This window comes from Pseudopipra pipra, chromosome 2 (genome assembly GCF_036250125.1).
Source record: "Pseudopipra pipra isolate bDixPip1 chromosome 2, bDixPip1.hap1, whole genome shotgun sequence".
Taxonomy (NCBI): domain Eukaryota; kingdom Metazoa; phylum Chordata; class Aves; order Passeriformes; family Pipridae; genus Pseudopipra; species Pseudopipra pipra.
In genome coordinates this window covers 4,080,296-4,105,942 of record NC_087550.1, presented here as the reverse complement: position 1 = coordinate 4,105,942, position 25,647 = coordinate 4,080,296, and the positions used below count along the sequence as shown (strand labels likewise).

General features: G+C 47.4%; 1 protein-coding gene and 1 long non-coding RNA gene across 2 annotated transcripts in view; one reads left to right on the top strand and one right to left on the bottom strand.

Annotated features, from left to right (window-relative positions):
• Positions 1-9,544: 9,544 nt before the first annotated feature.
• Positions 9,545-25,647, top strand: part of CD80 (CD80 molecule) — a 26,583-nt gene continuing 10,480 nt past the window's right edge. Inside the window, exons 1-4 of the mRNA XM_064643371.1 lie at positions 9,545-9,673; positions 9,817-9,896; positions 22,563-22,895; positions 24,501-24,782. Of these exons, the coding sequence (XP_064499441.1) occupies positions 9,830-9,896; positions 22,563-22,895; positions 24,501-24,782 (682 nt within the window). The 5' untranslated portion in view covers positions 9,545-9,673; positions 9,817-9,829. The remainder of the gene's footprint in view (positions 9,674-9,816; positions 9,897-22,562; positions 22,896-24,500; positions 24,783-25,647) is intronic.
• On the bottom strand, positions 16,054-21,537 carry LOC135407991 (uncharacterized). The gene is made up of 3 exons (XR_010427129.1): positions 21,137-21,537; positions 20,441-20,537; positions 16,054-17,073 (listed from the first exon to the last, which is right to left on the bottom strand). It is a non-coding gene; the product is annotated as an uncharacterized LOC135407991 (long non-coding RNA).

Sequence of the window (25,647 nt, the reverse complement as noted above, 5' to 3'; positions counted from 1 at the left end):
TTAAGGAAATAACTGCAGGAGACAGAGAGAAGTATGGCAATAAGGATGCTGCCCCTCTCATAGGTCCAGCACTGCTGTGATCCATACCTCTGCAGTATAGATCTGTGGCTCTGCACGGCCTCCAAGCAGTCCCTTCTGCTTGAAGCAGAGGAGAAAGTCACACTTGTGATTTCATCCTGTATGAAAGCACCTGTCCCTGTGCTCTACACCAAACCCTCAGCAGCCAGAACACAGGACAGCTTCTTGTTTGAAATGGATGTGACAAGAGCACGAGCTCAGGGCTCTGGCTTTGTGTCAGAGCCGGCATTTGCTGAGTGTGTGAAATGCGTTGGTTTCCGGTCTGTCAAAGCTGCCGCCGCGCTGGCGTAGCTGGGGAGCTGTGAGAGACAGAGGAGTGTGAGATCTTTTTGCATGCTGTTCAGTCATCTGCTTGCACTGGGACTGGTGCTTGAAAAGCAAAATGTTGCTTGTCCTGTCCTCAGCCTCCAGAGCCTTCTCATTTTCTTCCCCTGAATATCCCTGACACGCCAGCCACTCTGATGTGACCTAGCCATGCGTGGCCCCACTTGTTTTGGCTGTGATAGTGAAACCTGTGAGGCCACGCTTGGACTGGCACAACTGTGTCCAGCCATAAACGAGGAACCTGTCAGAACCTTGGGCCCTGGCCAGGAGGAAGCAAACCAGAAGAGCTGATTGCACTCCTTGCTGAAAAGGCTGGTATACATGGGTGGTGGTAGCGGGAAATCAGGGGGGCAGCATAACCCCCACGTTCAGGAACTGGCATGTGAAAACACAGTCCAGTGGTAAGAATTTCTATCAGCAGTGAGAAACATAGCAAAGGTCATTGTTATCATTAAGAAACTAAGGCTGGTGAGGTGTGGGAGCTGGGATCCCCAAGCAGCCAACTAGCCTGACCTCGGTAAATGGGAAATGAGATCGAGTGCAAAATGAGTTTACCAAAGCTATCTCGTTCCTGGCTATCATAGTAGGTTTGTTTTGATAAGATAATTGACTATATAGGCAGTGGACTTCAGAAAGGCAGTCCTTACAGTGCTACAGGCAAAGACATTAAGCTGGAGAAACAGGGGATTAATGTGAGCATTGTAAGGATTTACCTAAAGGAAAGATGTCAGGAGGTTTGCCTCAAGGGAAGTGAGCTGGGTGGAAAGGGGTTATTAATGATGCTCCTCAAAGGGGTGATCTTGTTTACCCAGCAGGAAAACAAGCTGTAATCAGATTCTGCCAGGGCTAAATAACTGCAAAGATTTCTCAGCCTATAGGACAAGAAGAACTGATGGCACCAAGGACTGGAATAGGGGAAATAGGATACAAATCAGCAAGTCAGCAGCACAAAGTGCAAGCTTGTGCATGCAGAGAGTAGCCATAAGATGTTTTGCTCCCAGCTTTTCCACTGTCATTCGGAAATTACAGAGTAAGGGGAGTTTGGAGTGATTGATGATGAATTCTCACCATTGTGTAGACAAGAAAAAGAGGAAGGTGATCCACAGCTAGTGGATGGGGCCTTTGAAGGAAGGCAGATCCGAGTAAAAGGTACCCATGCCCCAGCGCTCTGAGAGTTTCCATCAAAAAAAGTGTAGTGCCCATGTAAGGGGGGGAAATCCCACATCTCACACTTACAGAAAAGTATGCTTTTTATGTTCAAATGGAAAAGAAACAAACCAAAGCTGGACACCACATTTAGGTTTGAGGTTCGAATGTTTTCAGGTTTGGTTCTTGTTTCAGGCTTTGGGGGCTTTTGCTTTTGTTTGTTTTGTCCTGAACTCCCCCTCCCACCGTCAAATGTCAACCTGGCAGGTTTCTGGAATTGAGTCCTTTTGAGCTTTGCTTCCTGAAAGCCCTGAGTTTGCACCTCCCATGTTGCCAAGAGATTTGTGTGTACACCAGAGTGAGCTATGTCTGCTGATGCATCAGCAAGGACAGACACATAGCCATCTCTAAGAAAGCAAATCTGCCAAAAGAATGTTGTGTTTGGCAAGAAAACCACTCCAATGCAAGGAGTGACCAGTGTGCAGGTTGCCAGCACAACCTTGCTGCAGATGGAGGTTTTGGAGGCTTTCTGTACAGATCCCTCCACTGAGCATATGCAAACTGAAACCATCTAATGCTTTCTAACACACATATGGGCACAGTTTTTCAAAGTCTTGGAGAAAGCAGGGGCCCTGACAATGCTCTTCTGACCATTGAATTTCTTGTTCCAACGCAGAAACAAGCCAGAGCCCATTAAGGATATACAAGTACAACCCAAGCATAAGGAAGAAAACTTTCTTACTTTCTTATTGTTAGTCTTAGAGATAGATGTTTCTTTTCTTTTCTTTTTTTTTTTTTTTTGTGGATTTTTTTAATAGATCAGTGCAAACCATATCTGACTAGAAAAATTTCATCCCAGCAGATGAAATTTTTAAAATGAAACCTAACCACAACCAAAGCAGAGAACAAAAATGCCTAGCAGCACTGATTACAGGTAGTGCTTTCAACTCTGCTTTTAGCAAAGGCTATAGTTCTGCTCTTTGGAGGTGACTCCCATGGAAATTAGTGTTGCATTATATATACAAATCTGTGTCAGAATGGTGTTCACACTTGAATATACAGTGCTTGTCCATATGGGAAAATTGCAGGTAGGAATGTGGGCTGCAAGATAGCAGCATGCTCATTGATTCTAATTAACTCCTCATTTACATGCTCCTAGGGCACACCAGGGGTGATTTTGCCTTACTTCACTCTTAAAGGCAGGAGAGGACTGAACACAATGGTTTGGGTGAAATTACATACAGCATTTGGAGCTGATTTAATGCCTGTGTTTTGTCAACAGGGACCTGTCCCTTCCCTCTGCCCTCAATCCACCAGATCCCTCTGCTGATGCTGGTGCCAGTAAATTGATGAGACTCACAAAGATGTCCAAGAAAAGCCAGTTTGTTTAATTTTTTTCTTTCCTGGGTTAGAGTGTTGAACTAGATTCCGAGGGGGCACTGAGGGATAAATGTTCTGGAGTGAGATTTGTCCGTCTCTGATCAACCATGTGGAAGTAATTCTTGGGATTTTTGCAAGCCTGCATCTTGGAAACCAAGCATCATGGGAATCAACTGTGGATTACTAAAATCAAAACAACATTCTCACAAGCAAAACCCACTTAAAGGTTGTCAGTCTTTAGTTGTATTGACAGATTTCACAAGCTGGCAAGACAAATGCCCAGCAGACCTCATGCAGGAGGCAGAGCTGAAGTGCTGCTTCTCAGATATGCCACTTCACACCTTGATTCATCCCTTTTACATGGGCATTTTCATATCTGCATGTTGTCATCTTGACATACATTTACTTGCTTACATTTGCACTGTGTCAGTTTCTCCTTGTCACTGTGGTTTTAAGAATAGAACAGTTTGAACTTCCATGGATCCCTGCAAAACCTCTAGGACCAAAGTCCTCAGGCCTTGCCTCTGTGTGATACACTGAAGCCAGCTCAGAACCTCACACTTTTTTCCCTCACGTGAATGCAAGGTCAGGCTCTGCTCCCCAGGTAACACAGGGCAATGCTGTCCTGTCTGGATAAGAAACAGGCTGAAAATCATCTTCCCCTCGATGCAGTCACTTGTGCCAAATAGCAAAATGCCTGATTAGGCAGGCTTTCCAGGGAGCCGGCTGTCCTCAGCTGCACCCTGGCACTGCTGATGCCCGGAGCAGGGAGCACAGGTGCCCTGCCTGTGGGGAGAGGCAGGGCTCCAGCAGCCCTCTGAGGCAGGGGAACAGGACAGGGCATGCTGTAAATGTGCACCCTGGCCTACAACACTGTAGCCCTCTGAGCTCAGGCAGGTCCCTTTTGAATGCCTGCTTGTTGCTGTGTTTCAACCTTTCCCATGTAATAGCACCAAAGATAAAAAGAAAAAAGGAAAATGCAGCCCAGGCTGTATTACCAGGTGCTGGATACCAGCAGTGTCTACCTGATCTCTTGCCTAGTTTAGCAGCCAGTGCTGCTGCATGTGGTGCTGCCTTGTCCCTACTCTCTGTCCTGGGGTCATGGTGAGGGTAGTCAGGACGAGGCCATCTCAGCCACAGAGCTGCAGTTCCCTGCCAGCCTAAGCTGCTTGTGAAAACAGGACTAGTGCTCCCAGCCCTATGAGCCAGCAGAAGCCTACAACACACCAGCTCAAATAGTAATTTACAGCACAGCCAGACACAAAGTTTGAGCCACCTGTGTGCTGAAACAGCTGGTGTGAACGTTAAAAACCAATAAAAATCAGCCTGTGTCTTCTTCCCAGCTTGGTACTGTGACTCCCTGACAGGGAGGTCTGGCACAGCCATCTCAGGCAGCGCATCCTGCTTTATTGAGGGGAACCAGCGTGTATTTGCTGCCCTTTCTTCACTCACTGGGGTGGAAACTGTGGGAGATTGGGTTCTCCTTTTGTGAGCACCCTTGCTGCAAGGGAAAAGCTTGCAGGATCCAGCCTGGAGGGAAGGTGTGGATGAGGGCAGCTGTAAGTGCCAGCTTGCATGCAGAGACCTGCTCATTCTTTCTTTCCTGCATGCACTGGGTGAACTGGGTCCTTCTGTGGGGTGGTTGCACGAACAGGGATGCCTCACTGCAACAAGGTACAGCAATCCAGTGGGTCCCATACAGCAGTTTGCTGTGAGGGTAATTGAAGAAGGTTAATCCCAGATTATTCTGGCAGTTTTGTCAAGAAGCCCTGGTGCTTTGAGCAGTAAAAATCAAATATCCACGCAGTAATCGGGTCAAAGTTACACTCGTCAAACAGTGTGTGTGCATTTTTCATTTACATTACTTGAATTAATTTCCCACATTTCCCCCTCTCAGGAGATTTTTTTTAAGCTTTATCCATCGCTCTTGACATACCATGGCACAGCAGACATGCTACCTGTGCTTTGTAATGTGCCACGTCACCAAAGCACATTGTCTGCCAAGCAGTGCTGCCTGTCCTGGGGATGCCTGGATTCTGGTCCCAGCCATGCACTGATCTTGTGGCACTTGTCCCATCCCCAGCACAGTTTGATAGCATAGGCACTCTGCCTTGGTCTTAAGAGGGCAGAGTTTGGCCCCCTCACATTACTGAAATAAAGAATCTGTGGGATTGAGTAGCTGAGAGATAATGGGAAGCAGAGTCTGCTAGCTTGGATGTTACCTGGCTGCAGAGCTCTCAGCCCTTCCACAGCACACAAACCACTCCTGAGGGCCAGAGGACTGCTGATCTCTGGAGCATGGATCACACCAGATAGGCTGCAGAACAAGGGTGCACCAAGCCCAGAGCACTCTGCAGGGGCAAACACTGGCTCTGAGCCCTTCTCCCAGGTTTAAAACGGCTTTCACAGGTCCAGTGAGGACTTCCTCGAGCCCAGGGTGGTGGAGGAGCATAGTGCCTAGGGAATGATGCCAGGTGAAGGATTCCCAGCAAACATTTGCTGAACAGAGGGAGAGAGCTGAGCCCAGCACAGGTGCACTGCCTGAGATCTCCTCCTTCGGTGTGCCTGAGCACCAGTGCACGTGGAATGCCAAATCTATTGAAGTGGGCCATCACCCAGCAGCATCTTTGGGTGCAATTAGTTTTGAGACCTCTCAGTGAAGGGTCTGGAACATGAGCTCTGAGGGGTTGGTGCTGTCTGTTCTGCCATGCTGAAAGTAGGTTGCACAAATGAAATCTGTCCTTGTTTCTTAAGTTTCTTCTTTTTTTTTTTTTTTGTTCTTTCTTTTTTTTTTTTTAATTTTTTTTCCTGTAAACGACATCATGCTTGGGCTCCAATCTGTGCCAAGATGAAGCATTCAACTTCTTCAGATCTTGCCAGTTTTAGAGTCTGAAGGTTGGGGACAGCTGGGGGGAAAAGCAAGAACAAGAAATCTCTTGAGCTGTGGGGGGTTTGTTATTGTTATTTTCCATTGTAAGATGAAAGGGATTTTCTGTAATGTGAAACTGTTGGATTTTCCTCTTCCTTCACAAAGTAATTTTATTTTGTTATTGATATGGTGCAGAGACAATCTCTCTTTATGTGAAAGGCCTAACTTCTCAGGATGCTGGGAGTATTTTTGTAAAGCTGCCTTCACCCCTTCTCTTACAGGAAAAGAAAAAAAGGTATCATTTAATTCCACTGATAAACAGATGAGTATTACCAGCTGAATTCAGTTCATTACTCCATGTACCTTGTATTCCACATGCTGGTATTGAAACCATAAAATGCTGACAGGACAAGAGGAAATGGATTCAAGTTGTGCTAAGGGAGGTTTAGTTTGAATATCAGAAAAAATTTCTTCACCAAAAGGGTTATTGAGCCTTGGAACAGGCTGCCCAGGGAAGCAGTGGAGTCTCCATCCCTGGAGGTATTTAAAAGATGTGTAGGCATGGTGTTTAGGAACATGGTTTAGTGGTGGAATTGGAAGTGCTGAGTTAGTGGTTGGACTCAATGACCTTGAAGGAATTTTCCAACATAATTCTGTGATTCTAAAAAAAAAAAAATAAATCCCTGAAAATGTTACTCTGTTTTGCAATGGGATAATTTCTTTGACAAAGATGTTTTATAGGGCACTTGCACAGCCATTTTTTGGTGATGTACATCTCTGGAAACATATCTTGGGCACTTCCCATTCAACCTGGACATCCTTGTATTAAAAGCATGTGGATGTGCTTTTAGTTCAGATTAGCACAGATTGGAATATCTGTCCACCTTGAAAACAGTAAAAGGTATCCCAGTTCTGTAGGAAGGTATATGGTTATGAATCCTCAACAGAGAGTAGGTGCTGTGTTTTGGTTTTCAGTATTTATCCAGTTCTGACCTTTCTGATATTTTTCTGAGATGTCAATTCGGAAAGAGGGGGAGGTTGTGGTTTTTTGTATGCTCCTACCCAACAATAAATGTTCAAAATAATGATGTCTGTCTGTGCTGAAAGCACATTTCTGCAGCGGCGGCTTTGCCACACGAAAAGTTGGTGGTGTCAGTGGGTCTGTAGGAGAAATGTAGCAGCCATGTATTTGAACAGATTTCCCTTTGAGTGCAAAGGATTTCTACCACAAGTGCTGATTAGTGAACTTAATTTTCCCTACACAGCACATATGCTGCAAGATTTCACTTGTCTTTTCTGCTTTTTCCCTAACAGTTTCTGTGAAAGCGAAGGAAAAATGTAATGTGTGTGATGCTCTCACATCTTCCTTTTTCCACAGGAAATGTTTTTAGCAGAATTTAAAGGCCCTTCCTTATTATATCCAAGCTTCCCTTTTCAAGCTGCAATACTTCTTCTACCTGTTTAAACCTGTTTCTGGAGCAGGCATAGATGAAATGCTGAAGGCTTATTTAAGTGCATGAGAAAGCTTATTTCTATGGGGATTTTGCTTTAAAATGGAGGGCTTATATTACCTGCTGCAGTGCTCATAGAAAGCAGTGTCTTCTGAACTGTGAGTTCAATATGTACGAGTCCTGCAACTTTGTTAGCGTCCTAAAGATGCGTAATACCTCTTCCCTTGAACCCACGGATTCCAAGAATCAAGGGTATGTGCTTAGGGAAACTTTAAGTGATGGAAAAATTATGACTTCTGCCTCCGATCAAAGCAGAACAAAGCACTTGATTGCTACCCTCTCTCTGTCATTGCAGTCTCCTTGCAATCAGGGAGCTCTCCGAAGGAGAACACACCAAGAACTGCAATACCTAGAAAAAGAGAAGGAGCTTTAACTGAGAATAGCATCCATGAGTTCAGCTGCCTATCTAAAATTTAGGCAGCCTTAATGAAGTGACTAGCTGGTCCAGGCTCCTCAGTGTGTAAGAAGGGGTTGTGATGCCTCCTTACTGCAGACTGGCAGCTGATGACCTCAATTACTTTCCCCGGGACTGCTCATCTGAAAGCAGGGTTGAGTCCTGAGGAAGAAGTGCAGACTCAGATGTAACAGGCTGGAGTTTCCTTCTAGGTGTAATATGCTAATGGCAGAAATATATATTTTATGAAAAGCTGGAATTTAAAATGAAGGTGAGGTGATAAACCATACAGCTGCAACAGGACTGCCAGTAACTCTGTAATGATAAGGATACATGATTAGACTAGCAGTGGAAAGTTCGTGGACCCATCTGACTTGCAAAGAGGCAGTCCCTGCCGGAGAGCAAGGGCTGTGACTTCGGAATGCCTATGTTAATGATAGTTTTTTCTTCTCTGAGTACCGTGAAAATGCTTGTATGTAAACACATGGTGCCACTGTCATCTGCATTTGCAAACCATCACGGACGATGCATGGATAGAGTACAAATGTACAGGATGTAAATCAGAGCCCGAATCACAAAACACATGTACTGGAAACTGTGGAGAGACGATAGAGAGACACAGAGTCCCAGACTGACTCAACAGCAAACTCCTCTCTGCCATTTAACATAGAATGATTTTTTTCTCTACAGAAATGTTATAACCTGTTTTTATTCTGGTATTTGATTTCTCTATGGAACACCATCCTTTTAATTATGTCCAAATAAAATTCTGATTTGTATTACAACCCAGTCCATCTAATCTATCTGTTTCAAGGAATCTATACCGAAGAAAAACAGGAGCATCGTAGTGGCAAATCACTCCTGATAAAAAGGATACGTTTGATTTAAATCAAAGTAATTTAAACCAACAAACCAGAAATCTGCATTTAAATAAATTATTTTAATCTTGATTTGTATTTGCACTTTATTATTTTTTTCCTTGAAGAATACCAGGTTTTCATTGGTGTGCAGCCTTCTCACTGTGATTATTATGGCTAAATATAACCCCTTACACTATATGGGGGTTTGTTTTATTTTGCAGGAGGGTGTGCAGTATCTGTACAGATCTGCATCACTCAGCATGCTTTTACTCCCTCGGGCTCTTGTTTACTCTCAATTAGTTTATTTTTCTGCTCAGGATTTGCTTCAGACTGGCTTTGTTTGGCCACTTGGTTTGTGAGGTCTGTCCTTCCAGGCTTTAAAGCAGGGATAGTCCATGTCTTTCCCCTTCCTCATCCAGAGCTGGGGCCTTGGGTGAGCAGTGAGTGCCTTCTGGAGGAGGGGGGAGCATTTGGGAAGGCAAATACTAAATACTCCCTCCACCTCTCCCAGGGCCGGCGGATGCTCTCCAGAGCCTGTTTGGTCCTGGTGGCACATCCGACAGCTGCTCCCTGCCCAGGTGCTTGGCCATAGCAGCCATCACGTGCAGCTTAAGCAGTCCTTCCTAAATTTTCTTTATGGAACTGTACTTGACGGATTACATCCAGCTGGGCCTGAAATGGTGGTGGAAATTCTTTTAAATTTCGGACGTAATTTTACAGGATTACTCCCGAAGTTCCCCACCGGGGTTTATCTTAGCTGCGTTTCTAAACTCCCAAAGCCCCACCAAGTGCCGGCGCTGCCCGACACTTGCAGGTCAACAAGCAGGGCCCTTCAGCCTGAACTTGTCCCGGGTGGAGGCACAGCCGAATCACCCCGGAGGGGGCGGTGGGGGCGGCAGGCACCGCATCCTTACGCATGCCCTGCGAGGAAGCCGTGGGCGGACGAGGTGACTTAGGAGGATGGGCACCCGCCCGTCGCACAGACTTCCCCCTGCACCCCGGCGGGGAGAGAGCCTTTCGGCAGCCCGTGGCAGCAGCCAGGCACCCATGGCCCGGCGCTGATCCCCTTCCCTGCCCCGGGGGGGTGGCCGCTCACCCGAGGAACTGAGAGGTACCCTGGGGCACCGGCGAGGGAAGCGAGGCAGGCTGGGCTGGCGCTCGTGGTTTTTCGGGGAGGCAGCAGGCAGGAAAGGAGAGGGATGCAGTGGCGGGTGCTGTGGTTCCTAACCGTGTCCCCCTCTCCCCGTGTCCCAGGAGCTCCAGGAGGATGATGTGCCTGGCGTTGAGGACGTGGCTGGGGCTCGGGCTCTTGGCGCTGCTCTGCCTTGGTTTGGGTAAGCAGGAGCGGACGGTGTGGGGGCACGGGAGGGGATCGGGTCCCAGCAGGCAGCAGCACCCGTGTGCCAGTCAGCCCCCAGGACACTGCGTCCAGTGTCTTCTGCCAGGGCTGAGCCTGGGCCAGGGTTTGGTGACCGGTGCTACTCACTGCAGCAGTGAGCGCTGAGTATCCCTGAGCTCTCAGCTCCCCAGGCCAGTTGCACCAGCCTGACAGCTCCCAGAGGGGCAAGTTGGTCTCCAATCCCAGCCAGGATGAGAGAAACGAGGGTGTTTTTGGGGCAGCTGATGTCTGTGGGGAGCACACGGTGCGGCCACTTGGGCTTCGGTTTCCGTGGTGGGGTGGTTTCTGCAGTTTTTTGGATGGTTAACAGTGGGTGTGTGGTGGGAAAGATAAGGAAAGGCGCAGCAGGTCAGAGCTCTCTGAACCTCTTGGTCAGCTCAGCGCAGTGCAGAGCGAGTTCTTTCTCCAACAACACAAATTCCCGTTGAAGTCCTGCCTGGGCTGTCCCCCCATCCTTTTTCGAGGACCTGCCGCAAAGCTGACTGGAGCCCACAGATCCCTCCTGACCTCAAGAGGCTTGGGATGAGTCTTCTCAGCTGTGTGAAATGTTAACCTTGAAACCACACAAAAACTCACTTCTGAGCTGGGGTTCATTGTGGATGCAAAACAGATTGTGCTTATTGGCAATTTTAGTGTTTCACTGCAGCTAACGATACTCTGGAGCAAACCTGGGCAGAACTGAGGCTTTGACTAAAAATCAAGTGAGGCAAAATTAGGAGTTTTTCATGCTGATATTGTGAAACTGGGAGATACTTGGTGCCTGGTTTCATTTTAGGTTTCAATCTCTCTTAAACCAGAGAATTTAACAGGGAGTGAATCGCAGAGCTCACTTGAAAAGAAAGCAACTACCTCAAGTGCCGCTCTGAGATCTTGGCTCTCCTGTCTTCCCCTCACTCTTTCCCCTACCTCTGTCCTTGCAAAGCATGTGTCAAGCACAGACTGTTCTGCCCATATTGCAATGATCTGTCATGAGCAGAACTGCTTCTCTCCCTGTATTTTAAGAGCTTGTAGTAAGTTATTAATGTAATTACAAGCACGTGGTAATTCGTCTGTCATGTATCTTCTCTAAAAAGGATGCTTGTTCCTTGGCCAAAGATGGGCAATGCTTGAATCTACAGTCTGATGCCTGCAAATATCCACTACTAGAAACAGGAGTTCGATAACAGAATAATAGATAAATAGGTGGATAACAGAATAATAGATAATAGGTGCTCCTCTAGTTGTACTATTTTTAATACGGTTTACTAAGTGCTTTTTTTTAATATGGCTTACTAAGTGAATGATAATTTATCCTGCTTTCCATCTCTCCCTCTTTGTATTCATCCTCTGCTTGTAACTTTCAAATCCCCTGACCAATTTCACCCAAATTTGACAGCAAGGCAGAGGTGGCAGAAATACAGAGGTCCTTGGCTGCTACTTGGAAGCCACTGGCTAGCCATGAGCAGCACCCAAATAGCCAAAGCCTGGGCTAACCCTCCCCATGCCCAGATGATAGAAAGGGCAGGAGGCAGCTGCAAGGGAGCTGTAAGGAGCATCGTGGCACCAAGAGCTTGGGAGCAGGCTGGGAGGCATGGGGAGATGTGCCTGGGCTGGGAAATACAAGGCACAAACCCATAGGCCAGCAGGATTTGGTCATCATCCTGTTGATAAGAAAACCAACTTCTCCAAATCTGATTGATTACAAAATTCTGGAGTTAAATTCTGCAGGAGATGGAGAGGAAAACCAAGCTATTCTAAAAACATTATCTCAGGTTTTGGAGCACAATTGTTAGATGCATCTCATACAAGGAGGCTGTGGAAGTCCTGGTGCTGCAGGGGCAGATGCTCGGCAGACTGATAAGAACAGGACAGCTGATGCACCTCCTTTCTCTCTCTGTATGCACACATACACACCCTGAAACTTTTCTCTCTGAAAATCAGTGTTCCTATGTTAGCGACACTTGAAAATACTTGGTGCAGTACCCACAAATGAATGGGTTTTAAAGGTTTTACTGCTGCTTGTAGGTGATGCCTTCTCTATGTCAACCACAGGGACTGAGTTCTGACTTGGTTGTGGCAAAATAGTGAAGCGAGTCACCAAGGCCAACATTTACAGAACTGCCACCATGTGGGACTGCTCGTGACCACATCAAGGCACGGTCAGGGCTGGTTCCCAAAGCCTGTGTCCTTGTTTTGGCCCAGCTGCCTTGATGCTGGCACAGCTCCGTGATGTAACACTCAGAAAGGTCAGGGAGCACGCTAGGATGGAAACAACTGCTCTCTGTAAACCCCATGTGAGCAAAGTAGTAATACAGGGAATGCCAGGCTGAATTTTCACATCGTAGGAGTAGAAGGCATTAATGGGGGGCTTTATTAAAAAGGATGATTTGAAGTTTGTATTTCATAGATGAATTTCATGTATGTCTGAGCTATGCAGACCCATTTGTTTCCCCTTGAATTGAATTTTGCTACTCTGGCATTCACCTGAGATGCCCCACTGAAATGCCAGTGTAATTTAAAGCTGCTTCTGAGATGCCATCTGCTGCTGGAGACACAGATGTCTTGCTGTCTCAGCACAGTGGAAAAGTGGCAGAACAGCCTTGATTGCAGCACACAGACTTTCTGATTTATGATCTGAATGCACTGCTGGTATCCCCATGGGCTTGTTTTTCTCCTGCCATTGCACCTTCACACCTACCTACAAACTGTAGGATGTTCTCAGTCACAGCTGTTAGATAGGACAACGTGGCTGGAAGTCACTCAGTATGACCTTTCCCTGCCCTGTGTGCAGACATGGTGTAGGCACTGACTACAGGGACCCAGCAAGCCCAGCTTTGTGTCCATGGAGTATTTTTAAGCTTCCCTGGAGCTTTTTCTTCCAGCTGGGGACCACTTAACTGTTGGTTTCTTCCCAGTGGTGAAATTTTTTGAGAAGTTTTGAGGAAAATTCCCTACAGCTTTGGAGAGTTGGGAAGTGGGGGGGGAATATCCACTTCCCTCTGCATTGCGAGCGAGCGCTGGCTCACAAGTAACTCACTCTGGGAATCCCCTCCCACATGCTACTTCCAATAAAGAGCCTGGAGTGGAGCTGGGTTTCAGAAAGGGACAAATAGGGTTGAGAAAGATTCCCTGTTTCATGGCCACCCCCAAATATTGAAGTGTCTAACAGTGAGCTTTAGGTGCTTGGTGTCTAATTTCTATTCCAGCTCCAGTAGCTGTTGTGCTGGGGCAGATTTCATGGTGGAGGTGGCAGAAATTTTTCTTTACATACCAAGTTTGCCCACTTGATCACATGGTGCAAATTGAGTTTCTACCTTATTCCTCTTAGTGCCTTCAGCTGTTGTTTAAATTTCTTTTTTCGGATGAGTTTCTGTCTCGCCCTGTTCCAGATATGCAGAAAAAAAGTCTTTACTTCAAAAACAAGGGCAGTGAAACTAAGGAACTCCTCTTCCTGTCTGTCAGTCTATCCAGAGTGAAACCTGCTGTAAGAGCTTACCTGGAGAAACAGAAACCCAGCTAAAGGCTCCTGCCTTTGCTTATAGACTCTGTTTTACTTCTTCTGTTGTGTATTTTTTAAATGAAAGAATTCTTTAGGGAAAAAAAAAAAGAACAGAAAATTAAACTTAGACAAGCCACATTCTTACACAGTCAAAATGCAGTTACATGCCTAAATACCAAGCTTGTAAAGCTACAGGTCAAACGTTCCTTTCTCCCACATCGATTCCTTTTTCCCGTTAGATCGGAATGAACCCCGATAGCTCCAGTGACCTCATGTCACACTGAGGGCAACCACTTTTTTGCATTTCTTGGATCACTGGGACATTTGTATCCTTTTTGCACTGTTAACGTTGGACATTCCTGCGTTTAAACATGCAAAGTTTGGGGTGGAAGTTTTCACTAACCGTGGCAGGTTACCAGCAGGAGCTGCCACCCTGTACGCCCTCACACCTTTCCCGCTCATCGCTGCCTCGCCTCTGAGTTTCAAATGTGGTTTAATGGGTGTAACTAATCTGACATAAATGAAGGACGTCGCTGATGGAATTATCCCCCTGCCTTGCTTGTGGTGAGTTAGTTTTCTGTTGGGGCCAGCCCTCTGTCTTTGGTGCCAGTTTGGTTTTACACCGGTGCTGTGTAACCCGGAGGGGAGTGGATACAGACAGGATGCACAGCTGAGGGGACAAAGAAGGTCATTGCCATCAAAAGCCACAGTCCTGCCCCTCTCTGGCTACATTGATCCTCCTCTCCTTTGTACTAGTTCTAGCATGTGTCTGATCCTTGGGTGATCTACTTCACCTTCCAGCTCAGCAGAAAGTCTCTTTTTCCCCCTTTTTTTATACCAGTGTGGTGTATTGAACCAGGCTCTGGAGAGCCCTGCAAGAGTGAGCACGTGGGATTGGAAGGGGAGGGGGAGACATATCTCCTGTACTTGTGTTGGGAAGACATGAGATCAGTGCCAGTTTGTCGTCTGGCTGCATCCCAAGGTTGTGCCAGGCTGGGGGAGAATTTCCACATTCAGAGAAATTCTCATAGGATTATCTTCCCACTTCCCACTCGTAGAATCATACTGTGGTTTGGGTTGGAAGGGACCTTAAAACTCATCTTGTTCCAACCCCCGTGCCATGGGCATGGACACCTTCTGCTGGACCAGGTTGCTCAGAGTCCTATCTAGCCAGGCCTTGAATACTTCAAGGGATGAGGTATCCACAGCTTCTCTGGGCAACCTATTCCAGTGCCTCACCACCTTTATAGTAAAGAATTTCATCCTAATATCTGTCCTTACCTTCCCTCCAGCTTGTCCTTACCTGCCCCTCTCCAGCCTTCTTGCAGGCCCCCTTTAGGTACTGGAAGGCTGCTCTAAGGTCTTCCCAGAGCCTTCTCTCCTCCAGGCTGAAGGCTTCTTCCTTTTAAACATGCGCTTCCTTGTATAAATACCACACGCATGTAGATGTGGTATTTTTTATAAGTTGTCAAAGAAGGTGTGCTGGATGCAGCAAAGTCTGTTCACTTGGCAAAAGGAGGTCAGTTTTGTTGTTAAATAGGTTGACTTTATGTTTAATTGTAGCTGTTCTGCCTCCTTGGAGGGACATCACCATTGGGAGTCTCGGGAGTTCATTCGAGAATATGTAAATCTCTCCCAACACGGAAATACCACGGGCTTTGCTTCTGCTTTTTCACTGTTATGCTTTTAAAATATCATTGGTCCCAGGGGACTCCCTGACTGAAAAGAAAGTGCTGACTGATGGCTAATGGTGGCACCTACACCTATCCTGAGGTGTTCACCTCTTGGTGAGCCCAGATTGCTACCCTGTCATATAAAAAGTTGGTAGAAAAGAGCATTGAAGCAAGTCTCTCTGCACAGTGCTGCTGTTACCATAGCAGGTACCCTTGTGCAATTTTAAATGCCCAACAGGCAAGGATTTCATCCCTTTTCTGGGGGAAGTGCCAAGAGAACCCCTTCCTTGCACCGCGATGCTCCCCGGACGGTGCCTCCAGCAGCACATGCCCAGGTCTCTCATTTCACTCTTACAGACACCTCTGGACTGCTCTTGGTCATCCTCCAGTTAATTCCTGTTCCCTGTCCTCCAGTTAATTCCCATTCCCCGTGCTGTGCTCTTATCTAGGGCTGTGTAATCTCTCCTCCAGGCAGTCCTCCAGCTGCGGGGTTACTGTCCAGGCTGTCGTCTGCAGAGCATCCTGTGAGTCAGTGCCTGAGCAGAGACCTGTTTTTCTAACAGGATAATGGCTGGCAGGCCTGCAGCATCATCAGCTGCACTGCTGAATGTCACTATGGCTGTGGGCAAATACTTTAGCTACAACAACAACAACAAAATAAAAAAAAGGTATAATTTTTCTAATTCAGAGTGGGCTTATGTGAGAGGTATCATATTTGATTTTCTTGGTTACTGAGCAATTTCACCTTCTATTAGTTTCAAGAGGGGGCTGGCTACTTGGGGAGCATGCAAGACAGTGAGATGTAGCAAGGACTGAAGAAAACTACAGCCTCAAGCAGTGGGGAGGACCTCAACTTCAGAAACTGCTACGAGGACAGCAGCATGCGTGGCAGTGATACTGGAGGAATTAGGAAAATTATCTGAGAACATCTTCAGCTGGGAGATAAATATAGAGGAAGTACAAAGTGATCCAGTCAGCAAGAGACAGAGTCTGCAGGGGAAAAAAATTAACAAATTTATTTTTGTCTTTGAGTGTGACAAACCTCCCCCAAAGGCCCGTCTTACACAACTGCCTCATCTAGTTTCTGCCCCCAAACGGGGAAATCATAATGTAAGAGTGCTGAGCCAGTTGCAGGAATTTGATCTCTAAAGGAACTAAAATATGCAAATCTTCTGAGGACATCCAGATTTAGTGTCTCTTCCTGGCCTTTCTAATTCTAGCAGTGTCACATTCCACGTGCTGGGAATGGAGAAAGGGGGAAGGTTAAAAGTCCTTCTGTCCCTGCGGTGTCCCTTCTGATATGCAGCGTGGGAGATAAGCAAGCCCTCCGTCCCCTCCTCCCTGAGCAGCACCAATGTGGAGTGCTCTGCGGCAAAGGGGAAGATCTTCAGACACGATAAAGTCCCCATCCCGTCCCCAAGTAGTTCTGTGTCTCACATCCAGCTCCTTGCTTGGATCTGATCTCTTGGCTAGTGCCAGAATTAGAAAACTGCCGAGTGACTTGCGATCTTACTCATGTTTATAAACAAAGCAGGCTGGACATACCCGGGCAGCGGGCTTGTCCCAGCAGTGACTCAGAAAGAAGCAGATCTTTATCTCAACCAGATACCGAAACTTGAGCCGGAGCAAGAGGGAGAGGGAGGGGTGCCGGCTGGCTGGAGCTGCCCCAGCGCTGCAGCGAGCCCCTTTACCGAAGTATTTCAGGTTCCCTTTGGTTTTCTCAGATGCGAGTTGCAGACTGTGAAACATTTCTTTTTTCCTGGTGATCGATGGAGTTTCCTTCCCTTTCAAGTCAGCTTTTTGACCAAGCCATGACTTAGTGACAGCTCTTCCTTTCGTTTCCCGCCTGGCTGGGTTGCCTTGCTGGCTTTCATGGCAAAAAGGCAGTCAGGGTGGAGTGAAATCAGCCTTCTGGTGAGCAAGGGATTAAGACTGGAGAAAGCAGAGAGTTGGTCTGCAACCTGCAAAGGAAACTGCAGTCAGATAGAGGGCTTCAGCGGGAGCACAGCATGCCCAAGAAATTGGGCCCATACTGGATGCTGGCATGTTTGAGAGCACCCTGTGAAACACTCTAAAATGGGTGTTACCTATGGTACATCATTGCTTATCAGTTATGCTCAGGGAGACAAGTAATGTTGATAGTTTCATTACTTGCTGGAAAAAAGTGTGATCAGTGTGCACTCCAAAAGACAGGCTGACCTTCTGTCTATAGACACGGGAAGATGTCCTCTGGTTTTCACAGCAGCTTCATGGCTTTAAGGATTTCTTCACTAAACACATGCAAACAGCATTAAAACAAAGAGTGAAGGCTGCTGAGGACACCAAAACACCAAGGGGATATTATAATAATTGCCAAATCAACAGTATAGAGCTGGGCAAGGCGAGGTTGCTGTTTTGTTCAGGAGGAATGTGGCAAGGTGAAGATGGGAACTGCAAGAGGAAGGGGCCACTCCTCCTTTCTCTGCCTGCCGGGACCTCCCTTTGCATGCCTGAACTTGCTAGAGTGGAGTCTGTGTGGAAGGAGCACAGAGGTTATCTGGGCAGCTGTGATCACTGTATTCACAAGAGTCCATCACAGCACTGACTTAAATACAAAGCATTTCTTCACATATTGCAGTGTAGCACAGGACTCCATGGAAAAGCTTTGAGAGAATCTCATTCCTCCTTGGTAGAATCACCTGGGATAAAAAAAAAGACCAAGGGGGAGTGTCTAGTCTTTTAAAGGCTCAGCTTTTAAAAATGTCTTAATTTTTCCACAGATCATCTGTCTTGCTTGGAAATCCCTGTAAAATACTGCATTGCCCTCAAGGGATAAATCATGCAAGTTTGGGGCGAATGTGCAATTCACAGAAAATGAGGTGCCTGATCTGCACAATTACCTGAGGACTGCTAAGTGTGGTTCTTGTGTGGTCCCAGGGGATGGCCACCAGGAGAAAAGTGAAGCTCCACAAGATGGGTTTTGCTCAGCCAGCCCAGCCCCAGTTACCAGAAGTGCCCTTACCTCACCACCACATGCTGTGCACCTCCTCCCAGAGCTTCCCCAAGTCCCTGTTTAGCCCACGCACAGATGGAGTGGGAGGAAGGTGTCAGTGCCCAGGCAGAGTGGGAGTGCATGGTCTTAGGCAAAGTCAGTGATGCCATTAATTTATGAGTAGAGATAGCAGCTGCTGTTGCAAAGACAAATAGGGAACTTGAAGGGGAAAAAAAAAAGAAAGCAAGGCTGTTTTTACCCTCTCGGTTTTGGAGCTCCGCTGACAATTTGCCTTAGAATTTTTTGCAGGACTGTCTGCTAAAAAGATGTGCAGATCCACTGTCTTACCTGCTGGCAAGGGACTCCAGGCCCACTTTTCCTTTCATGTGTGCTCCTTTGTGCATTGTGTGCAAAGTGAGGCAACACAAGGTGAGAGCAAATAAAGGCGAAGCAGCTGAGAAGGGCAGAGAAGTGGGGAACGCAGGGGAAAGAGAATGGCTTTGGAGCTTCTGTTCACCAGGACCTATCTGAAGGTTTCCAACAGTTTGGCACTGCTTCTCTAGAGCTTTGCTAGGTCTTTAGCTACCCTTTACTGTCAAATGTCTCTGCAGGACTTCTGTCCCAGAGGCGACCCTCTCTCCTGTACTGTGTGACTGCATGTGCCACAGACATCCCAAGCTCTCTGTGGCTGGGGAAATTCTGAGTCAAGGCTTGGGGCAAAGAATGAAGGAAACAGGGACACGGGAGACTGTAGAGCTCTCCTGCTTGCTGACTCTCGGAGCAAACAAGAACCCATGATTTTCCTCGTCACTCACCTCTCTGTTCTGATGAGCCCTGCTGTGTGGGGCATCTGCAGCACAGGCACAGTTTGAATGAAACATGTTTTTCTGCACAGGGAACAGAAAGTCATCCCTTTCATCAGCTCAGTGTTGGCACACGCCACGGGCTTGCAGTGACAGAGAGATGTGTGTGCACAGCAAGGGAGTGGGTGGGCTTCAGAGGGGTGGGAAGAGGAGGGATCTTTTTTTTCCCTAGAAAATTCATTAAAAATTATTTCCACGGTGAATACCTGCCCCACAGACTGGTTACAGAGAGCCTTCGGCACAGAAATGGGGGAGAACTGAATTTTCATTTTTGCTTTGCAGTTCACCTTTAAAACGAAAGGGGACTTTTGTGAGGCTGAATGACTCTCCGTAGACTTTGGTTCCTTCAGGCTTGCAACATTCAGGTTGCAGTTTCAAGGGCTGCAGAGCCTTTTAAGGGTAGACGTGACATCAGCAGGAGTTTCCAGCCCCTGCACATGTACTGCTGAAAAGGTTTTTGTTCTCCTTTTGGTTGCAAAGGAGACTCTTAGGGGCAAGGTACGAAGAACCTCATGCAACCCATGATGCGATGTCACCCTGACATTTACTGTACGCCCACTCTTCCCCTGTTGCCTCAAAAGAAAATAGAAAATGGTCTTTTATCAGGCTCCACAATCCCGAAGTTTGACTGGCTGTTTGACTGGCTGCTCTTTTGAGTCTCTCCAACAGTAATAGGAGCTGAGCTGATGTGGTCGAGGGAAGAAGCACACACACAAATGCACACAGACAAAGAGGAGAAGGAACTTCAAGAGTCACAGCCTGAAGCGGGTTGTTTTTAAGGTGAACAGGAGGAAATGCTTTTTCACACACCATGTAATCAAACTGTGCAATTCCTCACCACAAGATGTTTTGAAAGCCAAAAATATATATACATTCCTGAAGGGGCAAGAACTCTTCCTGAAGGAGTAGCAGTTGAACTGCTGATGTCAAGAAATCCCTAAATTTCAGGCTGCCAGAGGTTGGCAAGACATGGCAGTTCTTATCCCAGGTGGTGTGGAAGAACTAGTTTTTCTACCTTTTTGCTGCCAATTTATGGCTGACAGAGGTCAGAGTGGGCTTGGTTGCTCAGAATCTGCAACACATTATAAGGGGAAGTGCAGGTAGTGTGTGCGTGTGGGGAAATTGAATCTTTCCTTTTGGAAGATCAGCGGAGCGGCTGAGTGGAGGGAAACCAGTCAAATAAGAAGCTGCTAATTTAATTGCATTCTATTTTATTTAATTAAATATTAATTAATATTAAAACATGCCATAGTGTTTCCAGGACCTCCACAGCATTTTTTTCAGTGTGTTTCCTACAGATTTAATGTAAGCTGTGTGAAGCGGGACAGGGATAGGTGTGCTGCAGGGGAGAGGCTTATTTCATAGAATCTTAGAGACTATGAAGTGTGAGCCAGCACCAGCCAGACTTTGTTGGGAGGGTGGCAGTTCTTAGGCTCAGCTTTGTCAAGCTTTCAGTTCATGCATCAGGCAGAGACTTTGCACGTGGGCTCTCACCTCCGCCAGTGGTGATGCTGCACTGTCCCCATCAGTGACACTCCGCCTGTCAGGACTTTCCTGCTTCCTCTCTCCAGCATGTTTACTGAGATGTGTTCTGCAGGGAAGGAAGAAGGAATCTGAATCTTTTCTGTCCTGAAGCCAGCTATTTCCTTGTTTTCTTGCTCTCATCAGTGGATGAGAGCCGGAATGGATTGATATCCCACTTCCACCACTGGAGGTGAGCGCTAAGGTAGCGAGGCTGAGGCAAGCAGGGAAAATGTAGAGTGACCCGACCTTCTGGACTAACACAGCAGGGTACACATCATCCCCAGCGTTGCACCAACTCAGGTGAAAGCTCAGCCATCTGCCTTGTTGCAGCACAGGACCGTGCATTAATGCTGGGTCACCTTTCAGCAGCAGCAGGAGCTCTTTGATAGGCTGCTCCCTCCTAGGTCCTGGCCCCTGTGAGCACTTACCCACTGGAAAGAGGAGGGAATGGGAAAGCAAGGCTGCTCATGGGAGTGGAGTGCATGATAGTCACAGTGCTAAGTAGGGGGATTACTGCTAATGTGGTCAAAGTGCACAGAATGTTCTGAGTTGGAAGGGACCCACAAGTGTCTGAAGCGAATGGCCCATACAGGGGTCAAATCCACAACCTTGGTGTCATTAGCACCATGCTCTAACCAACTGAGCTAATCTCAGGGCCAGCTGTACCTTATTTCACCCTTGCAAGGGTCTCAGCTTGTTGTTGTAGGCACATGCCTGTAGTCTAGGTGTGGCAGTGGCACGGTCACTGTGCGGGACTTGGGGAACATCTGTGCTGGTCTCCGAGTCATCCCAAGGGAGGCCCATGGACCTTCAAAAATATAAACTTGTTTCAGCTAGACTAGGCAAAATTGTTTGCTAATACTAGAAGACTGATGACAGCGTGGCTGTAACCTTTGTTTATCATTGTGGGGTTGCTTCTAGTTTCTGGGATCTTGAAAATTTGAGCTTTTCATCTCTTACAAAAAAAAAAAAAATCCCAAACCAAAAAACTTCCAATAAAACCCTAATCTCCCAAAGCTAATAGTCTATTGTGGCCCTGTTGGGCATGCAGGGAACCCACCAGAGAGTGACAGAGATTTTCTGGACACTGAGCTCTGCAAAGGGAGAGCAGAGGAGACAGAAGTTTGTGCATGTACGTTTCTATCCCTTTACAGGAATAATGGCAATTCTTGACAGTGAGGTGTGGTTTTTTTAAGGGGGCCAGCAAAATTCCTGTTCAGGCAGGTAACACTCCTGCCTTTGCCTTCAGCAGTCCATGCAGCAATTCTTGTGTGCCCACCAGCTCAGGATCCTAAGCAGGTGTGCTGGTTTAAAGGTAAACCAGCAGGGGAAATGAACCCAACTCAAAAGAGAGATTATAAGTCAGAATAACAATTTAATAAAATAATACAATAAGTACGATTATACAGATGAACAATTGGTTTTAACCCACAAAACCCAAATGTATAACCCAGCACCCTGGGGCATGAACAGAATGGTGTTCTTTGGGCCCCCTGAGTCCAAAGTAAAGGGAGAGGGAAAAACCTGTTGGTGAGGGTGCTGGTGTAGTCTGGTCGAGAGTGGTGGTTGCAGTCTGGTTGAGAGTGGTGGTCTGCAGTCTTCCTCTGGATCCCACGAGTGGTTAAAAAAGTCCCAAGACTCCAAGATTATATACATCCTCCAGTTCAGGCAGGAATGCCCAGTACCTCCCTCAGGGCAGGGTGTGAGGACAGGAGCACCCTCCTATCTCGCAGGCCTCTTAACACCCAGTTTATAGCCTGAGGAGTCAGGCTGCTCTGGGCAGATGGTATAAATGGTCTATTGATACCAGTTTCTGGGAAATGGCATGGAAGGCTATAGAATACACAGTTTTGGGTTACACCCATACAGTGGTGAACTGGTCCCAGCTGTTTTAACTAGGACAGCAGGACTGGAGCATGATGGAAAAGGCAATGCCAAGGGAGGCCTTCCCTCAGTGCAGAGCTGAAGCTGTAAATCGAGCTGTTAACTCAGTGGGTGCAGACAGAGCCGAAAGAGGTGAGCTCTGGGCAGCAGGTCCTGCCACGAGGCCATACCACTGTCTCGCTGACTTTTGTTTGCCCCTCACCTGCAGGCCAAGCACTGGAGAAGAGAGTAGTCAGAAGCAAACTGGGGGAAAAGGTCAGCCTGCCTTGCTGCCGTGAAATCCCGCGCTCAGAAAGCCTGCAGAATTACCGGGCCTACTGGCAGAAGAAGTTTCCGGAGGTGACGGTGGTGGTGCTGGCCTACTCCGACGGGAAGATGATCGAGGCTGACAAGCGGTACAGGAACCGCACAGAGATGGACCCCTGGGACCTCATCCTGTGGATCTCCCCCATGGAAATCCTGGACAATGGCACTTACCAGTGTGTGGTTCAGCACAACTCCGTTGTTGTGTGTGACGAGAGCCTCACCCTCTTTGTTACAGGTAGGTGGGTTGTCTCCTGACACCCCCCAGTGCCAGCTGTTGGGGGTAAAGGACACTCCTCCAGGCTTTATCGTAGTGGAGCAGACAGGCTTCCATCAGGCAGCCTAAAAGAGTGATGGAAGATGTGTTAAGTATTTCCATTCTAGCAGTCCTCCCTACTTACTTTCCAAAGCTACCCCAGGTACAGAGAGTTTGGCTTTAACACCACCAGCCCAACCTCCTCCCCTTGATGCCTCCCTGTTGTGAAAGGATCCCTCCCAGGACCCCTCCCCAGGTACCACTGCTGGTGAGTCCCCTAGGCAGCCCCTGATGTCTTTTGGGCAAAGTCAGACCAAGCCCTTGGTGCATGGCAAGCATCCAAGCCGAAAGAGGAAGGGGGTGGCCACAGCAGCATTCCAGGCTTGCATCCAAACCCCTGGGAAGCCCAGGCTCTCTGGGGGCTGGCCAGTTCACTGGCTGCACTGCAGCTCCACAGCCTAAGGTTGAACTCAGTTGGAGATCTGAGTATTTTTACCTTAAATAAACCAAGTTCCTTTGCTCAAAATGAACCTGAACCACAAAAAGTTCCACTGACATTATTTTCCATTTCCACCCCTGTTTTTGTGGTGGTTGGTCTCAGCTGAAGACAGAGATATTGGTGGCATATATAAATATATACATACCTTTGAACACCTTTAACAGCAGAGAGCTGCAGGAATCTCCCAGACAAGTCAGTGAAGGAGCATTCCCCATCTGGAAGGGAGATCAACAAAACTAAAAAACAAACCAGCTCCTGAGGTTTGGCCACTGCCTGCTTGTCTGAGGGCATGGTGGGCATACGTGCAAGGAGACAAAATTAGTGTTCTTTCTGGGAACTGATATGAAAAAAGGGAAGTGCACTGCCAGCACCTTCTCTAACCATGAGGGCTGAGGACTTAACTGCTTGAAAAATATGAAACTACGGATCTCTTTTCCTGGCCCCAAATACTCCAGTTTCTTTCCTTCCAGAAATTCCCTTGCTGTCTTAGCAGGCCAGCTGTAACAATTGTGGTAGACTTCTGCTCCTTTTGGTAAAGTGGGATCGGTTATTCTGGGGACCAGGAAAGGGAAATTTTCCCTCATCCCTGCTGGAAGCAGGCTGGGATGTCTGAAGGGACTTTCTAGACTGGATGGCAGTGTCATATTGCTCAACAGACAGCGGAGTTGGAGGGAAATCTGTGTCTCTCCTTGCTCGCCACTGGTCAGCCACGCAGTGTTGAGCAAGTTTCTTTCACTAGTTAAAAGTTACTTGGTATCCCAGGGCTTTGTGGGCAGCAGAAGCCACGGAGGACACACCAAGGACCAGAATCTGCCCTGTGCAGATCCCAGCAGTCACATGGTCACACGATGAGTCAGGCAGGGAGCAAACACGCACTGAAACCGTAGCTGCTCCAAAAAGGATCATTGTGCAGTGAGTTGAGCAACCTGCTGCAGCTCTCTGACTGGCAATATGGCACAAGAGGCCAATTAAATTATGGCAGGGGGAGAATGCCCTGTGGGGGAGCCTTTGCTCTCACTGTGGGTGATGGGGACTGCAACTCTCGCTGTGATCTGACGGGAATGGTAACCGAGTCTCTTTTGCTTCAGCCGACTTCAGCCAGCCCAGCGTAACAGCAGAGGTGTCCGCTAGCTCCTGTGAATCAGCCGAGATGGTGATAGTGTGCTCTTCTCACGGAGGTTTCCCCAAACCCAGAATCTCTGGAGCCCTCAACAACGTGTCTGTGGAGTGGAATGCCAGCTGGGTGTCCGAGTCCAGCTTCAGCCCGTACAACGTCACCGGCACGCTGGTGCTCAACGTGACCAGCGACGTCAATGTCACTTGCTCCGTTGAATATGATGGCTTGGCCAAGTCCACCAGTTTGCTTCTGGGTATGTGCTATTAGTGGTTTTTTTGTTACAAAACCGTTTTGTGTAACTGTTCACGCAAGGACGGCACAACGACCCCACCTGTGAGCTGTGCGCCAAAATGTTTTAAAGGCTGTAAGACAGCAGGGGTGGGAAGGGAGAGTCACAACAGTGACTGACAAGCGGTGATGGCTTTGTCTTCCTGCTGCTCTTCTGTCACAGCTGGGCTGAGAAGGCAATTGGATCCTGTTGTGATATCAGGCTCAGTTGCTCCCACAGGTCAGGGTTGCCACCATCCAGTGCCTCTCTGCACCAGCACAGTCCTGCTGCCACTTGCATGACACAGACCTGGTATTTGAATGGTATTTGTGCTTTAAAAGCCACGGGATGCACTTAAAAAGAATTTCCTCATTTAACAAGCATGTTTGTCCCTGCTTCAGTGAAAGAAACTGTTCAGCTGGGGTCTAGACAAAATTCTGCTTTTAAATGTAATACAGGGTTAACTCATACGAAAAGAATTCCATCACTGAGCCTGGCTTAGAAGTGATAGCATAATAGATAACTCTGTGCTTTGAAAAGCTTGAGGCACAAGTGGAAACAGCATGAGGGAAGGCAGCATACTACGGTCCAGATGTTTTGCAGTAGAAGGGGATTTGCCAGAAAATTCTTAAAGCCAAAAGGATTTTTTTTTTAACGTTGCTACCGAAAAAAGTGTTCTGAAATGTCTGTGGGTCTGATGTTTTTACTGTAGAGATAAGGGCACCTTCAGGGGAAGATAGAGAAGTGCTATTTTTCCTAGGGAATTGTACCTTATTCATCAAGGCAGCTTATTCATCTACCTTACTAAAATCAAAGGGGCTTGTGGGGAGAGGTGCCATTCAGCTTCAGA